Below are 8,694 nucleotides of genomic sequence, written 5' to 3' on the forward strand. Positions count from 1 at the left end.
CCAATACATATTTTTTTTTTAAAGTCATCAGCTACAAACACTGTAGCTGCTGACTTTTAATAAGGACACTTACCTGTCCAACAATCCCGCGATGCCAGCACCTCCATCCTAACGAAGGGAAACAGTCAGTGGTGCCTTGCGGCTTCACTGCCCGTTTCCTACTGCCCATGTGCAAGTCGTGCGGTGCTTTGTGAATGGCCCCATTGTTTTCAGGGACAACACATGTCCCAGAAGGCAACGGGGGCCCCTCACCGAAGAGGAGGAAGCACCGTGGAATAGGAAGAGGCAGATTAGGAAGACTGCCTAGCAACAGCGTTTTAGGTAAGTGAATTTATTTATTTATTTATTTATTTATTTATTTTTTATTAATGTTTTTTTTTTTGGGTGGCCCTCCACTTTAATAAGGTATAATAGGGCCTAACTTTCTACTCTAATGTTTTATCTTTCCTTTAAAATAGAAATAAGGACGATGCTTTTTACAAAAAATGTTTGTTGGTCTATGCACACTGGGAGCAGTAATGGACATATTCACCAAATGGCTCCTGGGCGAGAGAAGTATTGCTGCTCCCATTTAACTTCAAAAATCCAATGTTTACAAACAGATATAATGTAAATCTATAATATAGAAGTGGAGTCAAACAATGAACAGCTCCTTCATTTCAAGCCCAATTTGTGTCAAGCGGAAATGAGAGTAGTATCCCACATTTCTCAATACTAGTTAGCCAAGCATGAAGGAGGTCTAGCTGCTACTTGATATCACTGTGATATTACAAGCTAGGAGCCAGCAGGTTGATCGAAAAAAAAAACTGACAGATCCCTGCATCAACACAAACAATGTATGATGCTGTGATCTCTCCCACTGAGCTATTGTACTCTGACAGGGGGGATACCCCCCTCCTCCATCAGACTACACTAATCAGTGCTGCAGCCATTGGCTGATTGAATACTCATTTTCCAGCATGACCATGACCGTCAGAAGCCGGTGATGTATCAAATAGTGTCCCCCATCGGATAGTGTCCACCCTGTACTGCGCTTGCGCAGTAGGGAGGACAAGGAGAAGCTGAACATCTCCGAAGATAAATGGTGCCTGCGCAGTGAGTCCAGGTTCAAGCCCCACCATCCAAGTGGACATAGAGTTAGAATAAAAAATATCCGAGCAAAGCGGGGCCATGCCCGAAGCGTGGCCAGCGAAGCGAGCCTGTGAGGGGCCCTGTTACTATGAGCAACCGTATTTCCACTTGGATGGTGGGGCTTCAACCTGGACTCTTCAGAGACTTTCAGAGTCTCCTTCTCCTCTGTACTGTGCAAGCGCTGCACCTGCGCAGTAGGGGGCGGACACTATTCGATGGCCGGACACTTTTTGATAGAACACCGGCTGTTTTTTTGATTAGTCAATGGTAAACATGGCCTGAGAGTTCATTTTCAATCCCTGTTTACCCTGCTTTAGTCTTTTTTCTTAAAGAGTGCCTATGACAGGTCCAATGGCTCACATTAACCCCTGCAGCACTGGTAGAATGCCATTTCACGGATATATTGGGGGGGGGCACTTCTCAAGGGACACTTCTCACTTCAATGCACAGTAAGTACCATACAGATTGAAAAAAAAAGTAACAAAACTTTAACTAAAGCCCAGTCTAAGTAGCTATTGGACAGGAACAACTGAAAATCTCCACCCTAAAAGAAGTATAGAAGGAAGCAGTGTCAACAAATACTCTCCACCCCATAATTGGTGCTTGTAATGCACTCCTTGCACCCAAAGCAATGTTTTGACATGAAGTCATTCGCACATCTAAATTATAAGGTTCCTTTGTGCAAGCTCTGCCTCCGCTCATGTGATTGTTTTGCTAAAAGTTTCTACTAGACTGTGTTGTTGGAGGCACCATGCTGTGTGTTTATAATGCAGAACTTTTCAGACAACCAAACGAGAAACAGGAGAGCTTTTTTTATTTTTTATTTCCTGAGCTAGTGAACTTTCCAGCTTATTTCAATATTCTCTACACTCCCTCCCCCCTACATTTTTTTGCTGAATTCAGCCACACATGTCCAGAGGTGGATTGAAGAAGAAATCAATATAACAAGAAACTTTTATATTATGTTTGAAAATGTTGAGGCTCTGGTACTGCCCCATTACACTGCTGTCCTGGGCACCTGCCCACTAGTGCCCCTATGGTGCATGCAGCCCTACCTGTACTTCATATACTATCTGGGGTATTTTAAATGTATATCCGCTAAATGGGCTCATTCACACCAGATGTTCTGTCTTTCATTTTTCTGCAGTTTCCATTGCGGACAAATACACGACCATGAGAAAATAGTGTGAATAGGCTCTACTGAAAGCAATCTAACACATTTCATTGCAGTGCATTGGAAGGAAGTAATTCTAGTTTCATCTAGTTGCATTAAGTTGCATTGACCTGCATTTTGCCATTCGAGTCATCTGAAATTCAGCCTTTTAAATGCGATGCATCTGAAATGTATGTTAATGTAAAACGCCTTAACACGTGTCGTGTTGTAAACAAGACCTACACGTCCAGAAACATCATGAAAAATCTGTTAGCTATTGTATCTGCTTGTTATTATAACAATCTAGTTAACAAAATAGCTATGTAAACTTGTACACCCCGTTGCATTTTACTAGATACACTTTATGGTTATTTCTGTTGTTTGTTTGTTTGTTTTTATTTTTTTTATGGGTTTCTGGATTACAACTATTCTACAGAAGTAGTACTATTGTCTGGTTGCAAACTGATGTGCGCATAATTCCCAAGGAGACTAGAAGGGCATCAAGATTAAGGTGAATGTCAGTTACAAAAACACCTTAGTGGCTGTGGTCTGAATGAATAGGAGATGCAGCCTGCATGGGCAGGGAAAGCACTCACAGATAGAAAATGATGGATGAGAAACAACATGAGCTGAAAATTTGTGATAAGCAATAATTATAGCCTTAATAGGGTTCTTGGCTTCAGAATTTAAGCTGTATTCCCTGATCAAATAGCAATGAATTTATTTGGAGACAAATTGAATTGTACCACAGTTAATATTGTCCTTATATGAATTGTTAAGATACAGTAGAGATGCCATTTCTTGGCTGCAAAATATTTACATGTGTATATATTTAAACAGCTTCTTTGGGTGTTATTTTTCAACACATAGGATTTTGATTAATTAGTATGAATGAAAAAAAAATAAATATATATATATATATATATATATATATATATATATATATATATATATATATATATATATATCGTTGTTCATTGTTGTTTGTTGTTCATTCATACTATTAAAAAAACTAAATCTCTATGTATATATATATATATATATATATATATATATATATATATATATATATATATATATATATATATCTATACACATATATATATATATATATATATATATATATATATATATATATATATATATATATATATATATATATATATATATATATATATATATATATATATACACACACATACATATATATTTATTTATTTATTTATTTTTAATTTATTTATTTTTCATTCATACTAATAAATCAAAATCCTATGTGTTGAAAAATAACACCCAAAGAAGCTGTTTAAAATATATATAAAAGGAAAATGTAAATATTTTGCAGAAATTGTATCTCTACTGTATCTTAACAATTCATATAAGGACAATATTAACTGTGGTACAATACACACACACACTACACACACACACACACACACACACACACACACACACACACACACACACTGTGATAAATTAAGAGAGCATAATAATTTAAAAAAACAATGTGACCTAAAAAAAAGTCCTGCAACCCCTACCAACCAATCAGTTTTTACTTTAAAGAACAAGGAGAAGTGATTGTTGATTGGCTGCTAGGTATTACTGCACTTTATGCTCTTTATCATGTTGGCATACTGTAAGTCTAAATTCTTTACTTAGTTAATAAGCCCACCAACACAAACTACCAAAAGAAGTCTAGAAATCAAAACTGATAAATAATAAAAAAAGTAAGTTTGGTAAGGTATAAGTACAGATCATCTTAGTATTGCTGAATATTCATATGTTATTTGTCTACCTTATTCACTGTTTAATGTGTATACACAGTATTCTGTATCCTCACCCTAAAACACTGTGCACTGACTCCATCTACAGGTCATCATCATATTGGCGTGTATTTTTTACTTTCCATAAGGCTTAGACATAAATGTTTAACATTGGCTGATCGTCTAAAGTCATGTATGTTTTTGTTGGATAGATAGATAGATAGATAGATAGATAGATAGATAGATAGATAGATAGATAGATAGATAGATCAGCAACTCAAAATACATCCATATATGCGTAACTAGTTCCTAATCATAAAAAAGTAACCAGCTCCAAACTAAAATGACGACACAGACAAAAAATTGTAAAAAGAATATTCTAGATGACACATTTTTTTGTTTTAATGATTGATGTCAAGAGCTGTCCTACCAGTCAGAGTAATGTCCTTTACATAAGTTAAAGTTTTGATATATAAGATATAGTAATATGGTATGAACAACAATTTTGTACAATATAATAGTTCAAAGCAACCAATGAGAAATCAGCTTTAATTAGTTCAACACAGTAAACTGCTAAAAGCTTGCTTTTTGCTATGGGAAACAGCAAATGATGCTGTTTGCTCTGTGATCGTTTAAGGCCATCTTCATAAAGCAGGAGCAAATAAAAGCTATTCTGTAAATTATTTATTATTATGTGTACGTATTCTATTTCTGTTGCCATAAGTTGTACACATTTTAATAACCCTGTTTTCTTTCTTTCTTTTTTATTTGACTGACAGGCAAACATCAGCTAAATAATATATGCTCCAGGCCCTCTGGCAGTGATAATGCTCATGATTTTGTTGCCTGGAGGAGTGAACAGATTAAATTTAAACTCGGTCATCACAATGCTATTGCTGACACCTTGTTGATTTGCAGGCCCCTCATTTATTGTTACAACCTCTCACCCTTAACATTACAGCATTACATAGCAGTACTTATCTGAACTTATACCCCAAAAAGCCAAAAAGTTTAAATTCACATCCAAAATGATTTTGCATAAGCACTCTGGAACCCCCTCCCCCCCCGAAAAAAAAAAAAAGTCTATAGGCCACAACTCCCCTACCCTACACTTTGATTTATTTCTATATCGGAATCACATTTCTGGCTGACACTGCATTTATCTACCACTTTCTTAAAGTGAATTGTTTCATTTGCAAAATGAATTGAATTTATTTTGAGCTTTTTTGATTGTGTGAATGAAACAGGTAGAATGCTTGTTTTATCTATGGTCAAGTATTGTGGCCTGGCTTACATCTCAGTCTCCAAGACATTCATTTGTGTTAATAGACTTCCAATCCACATGCACTTCATTATTCATATACATAATGCATTAAGGTTCAGGACGGGTCATAATGGAGAGGGAAAAATAATGGGTTAAGAAGCAAACTGGTTCATTAAGTTGATGTTTCCTAGGGAAAGGGTCACCATGTTATTGGTACAAAGGCGAATCAAGAAAAAAAAGCGCAAACATCCCTCTTGCAAGTAGCTCATAACAGGCAATAGGACACGTTAGTAAATTCTACTCACCTTATTTCTGTTAACGTGTTTAAAATAACTGTCCAGGCCCAAAGACAATCAAACAAGATGGTTTTCCTCCTCATTGCAATTCCTTGAGTCTATGGGAAAACATAAGCACAGTTTAGAGGCAAACTTGATTGAATAAAGTTTTTTTTTTTTTTTTTTCTGTGTCGACTATAAAATTAAATGCATAATTATAAAAAAAAAAAGATTTGTTGACCAAAATAAATAAAAATATATAATAATAATTTATATATTATATATATTATTTATTTATATATAATATAAATAATAATAAAGTTCTATAGTTTTATGTTGCTGCAAGACTCCAGTCCTTGCATGTAACGTGAATATACGTAAACCAATGTGGGTATTGCTCATAGTATTGGCAGCCAAAAAAAAAAAATGTGTCAGCTTTTTCTGAGTAAACTCGGCTCTAATTGTTGATGAAATGAGTCAGCTATCTATATTCTTGAAAGACATCATATAAGAACTTTGCCTCAATGCGGTTTTAGGAATGCATTTCCATGCTTGTTAGTTGAAGCTTTTCAAACAGCAGAGCTCTCATGTCAAACTCCATGTGATTCCAAGGGCTGCTGTTTAATCTCATTATTTTAATACCCCATCTGTTACATGGGAGTTTCATGCTCTGATACACCATCTCTTTTAAGATTAAAAAAATAATGTATCAGGAAAATTAAAAACAACACACACACACACATATGCAGTACCCCAGATGTGTTAGCAACTCCTAAGCTTGCGGTAGAGCTTCTATATATATATTTTTTTTAATTATTATTCTGTGTGCCTCCCATGTTCTCGGCTATCTCCATTCTATCCAAAGCCAAACTCCATCAGCACTAAGTTTCCAGGTCTACTTAAACCATTGCCATTGTGATCTATCTGAAAGTTCTGTTGGCAGAGAGTGTCTGTTAGCCTTGAGCAACGCAGCTATAACCAAGCCCCATTCATGCTACTTTCAACCATTTATTTTAAGGGTGCTAGTAGCACCTCACTAGTAGAATAAAATAAACAAGCACACATACAGTCATTCCCCCACATTCCTTGTGCAATTGAAATCAATAGAAACGCAGTTTGCATCACTCTCATGTAAACACTGGGCTAAAAACACAGACGAGAGAGGGGGGGGGGGGGGAAATAAAATGAGATTGAACACATGCAGCCTCCATTGTGATCGCACATGCTGAAGGTTCTTGGTGATAAACGTGTGTGAGGTTTAATCATGTAACGCTGCAAGATGTAGATGAATGGTGTACATAGGATGTAAAAAAAAAAAGCATGCACAATCTGACTATCTCCTTGTAGTACGCACTGAAATACACACATCTGCTGCTCTGCTAAACTATCCCTGTCTTCCTGGAATCTTGTCTTTCTTAGAAATTAAATACCACCATTTCAGCCAGCACAAGCTTACCTTAAATCTCATTATCCTCCAATTCCTTCAATATTACTACTGGGTTTTTTTTTTTTTTTTTTTTTTTTTGGATGGCTGCTACAAAACAATATCTCTGTCTCTGAGAATTACAGACACAAAAAAAAAATGCAGAGCTTCTATCAGTCGACTAAGTCGTTTAGACTTGTAGATGAGCAAAAAACCCCCACATTAACTTCCCTATGAAAAGCTTTTTTTTTTTTTTTTCCCTCTTTTTGTTCTCCACCCTTTAAGTCCTGCGGAGCCGTTCAGCCTGTCCCTAAAAACAAAACACAACACAACTGATCTTCTAAACCTGCCATCGATCGCTGCGGATTTCCAAAGTGAGAGGAGAAAAATGGTCACAGCTTCAGTGTTTGCATGTTAAGAGAGGAGAAATGGACCAAATGTACATCAGGCGATACAGGATGCTAAGTGGTGACATTTAGGCAGAGCCCTTACCTAGGAGACGATTGATGCTCGGAGAGAGGGAAGAGGAAGGAGGAAAAAAAAAAAAAAAAAAACACAGGAGTGGGAGAAAGAGAGGTGGTTGCTTGTATAATCCAGTCTTGTGAAAGTGACTTGGAGAGAGCCAGGGAAAGCAGAGAGAGTGGCTGAGGCTGGGAGTTCTGCACGGCCCTGCCTCTCACTCATCCAGCAGCAGAAGCAATCACAAGCGCATCGCTAGCTCCCTCCTTGAGAATCAACCCCCCCCCCTCCCTTAAATTCCTTCCTAGTTTGGAGATCACGGCTACAACAATGCTTTTTTTTTATTATTCTTTTTTTTTCTTTATTTCAAGACAGTCCCGGGGTAAACCGGATGTGAAATAAGCTGTGACTTCATGCCAGGGAGATTTTATTTTAGAATGGAAGGTGGTACCAATCTCTCATCTATAGACCGATACGCCCATTTTTATAGGCAACATGATTTAACTTGTGTTGCTGTCGTCTTTTAATCCCTTGCGCTGGATGAGGGGGGATCAGTGTGTTTTTTTGGGCTTGGGGGGGTGTACATATTTTGAGGACTGGCCATTTGACCATTTGATCTGTTGCTTGACAGGAGTGGTTTTTAATGAACTGTTTGCTCGGTCCTGTAGAGTGGACAGAATCATCTTTCAGCACCGTGGAAATGGAACTCTTGGATGTTCAAGTGGCCATATGTATTTCAAAGTCCATGGGGGTTATCTTCCCCTCAGATCTACAGCGACCGCACTTCCAAGTGCCCTTTCAGCGCACTTGTAGTGCAAAGTGGATTTGCCTTTAGTAAATCAACCCCCATGTATACTCCAACTGAATGACAGTTTGTTAAATCAATCAAAATAAAAAAAATGATTCTGTGCTCCCTCCTCCCCTTTTGCTTCTATGGTGTTCCCTAATCCAATACCTAATGAATCTTGATAATGATTCATTAGGTATTGGATTGGGGAACACCATAGAGGCAAAAGGGGGAGGGGGGAGCACGGAATATATATATATATATATATATATATATATATATATATATATTTGGGGGGGGGATCCATTTAGCTTTTGTAAAGATTAAAGGAATCGTATTGTGTGTTAGGACTTCCTATCCGTTCTAGGGTTCACAAATATCTGCTCTAATACACCTTAGTGGGTGCTAAATTAAAGTTATTGTAAATATTTGCGTTTTTTTT

The 8,694-nt window shown here is 37.0% G+C and overlaps 1 protein-coding gene across 2 annotated transcripts in view; it reads right to left on the reverse strand.

The window, feature by feature from the left end:
- GABRA1 (gamma-aminobutyric acid type A receptor subunit alpha1) overlaps positions 1–7,697 on the reverse strand; it is a 355,042-nt gene extending 347,345 nt beyond the window's left edge. The window contains exons 1-2 of one of the 2 annotated variants that reach the window (XM_077474085.1): positions 7,499–7,697; positions 5,614–5,702 (exon numbers count right to left, since the gene is read on the reverse strand). In XM_077474085.1, the coding sequence (XP_077330211.1) occupies positions 5,614–5,687 (74 nt within the window). In that variant the 5' untranslated portion in view covers positions 5,688–5,702; positions 7,499–7,697. Of the gene's footprint in view, positions 1–5,613; positions 5,703–7,039; positions 7,429–7,498 lie in introns of those variants that run through there. The other variant, XM_077474084.1, reaches the window with a different exon arrangement.
- Positions 7,698–8,694: the final 997 nt, after the last annotated feature.

The sequence above is a fragment of the Lithobates pipiens genome, unplaced genomic scaffold (assembly GCF_037356315.1).
Source record: "Lithobates pipiens isolate NorthernLeopardFrog02 unplaced genomic scaffold, aLitPip1_a1.2 Scaffold_8, whole genome shotgun sequence".
Taxonomy (NCBI): Eukaryota; Metazoa; Chordata; class Amphibia; order Anura; family Ranidae; genus Lithobates; species Lithobates pipiens.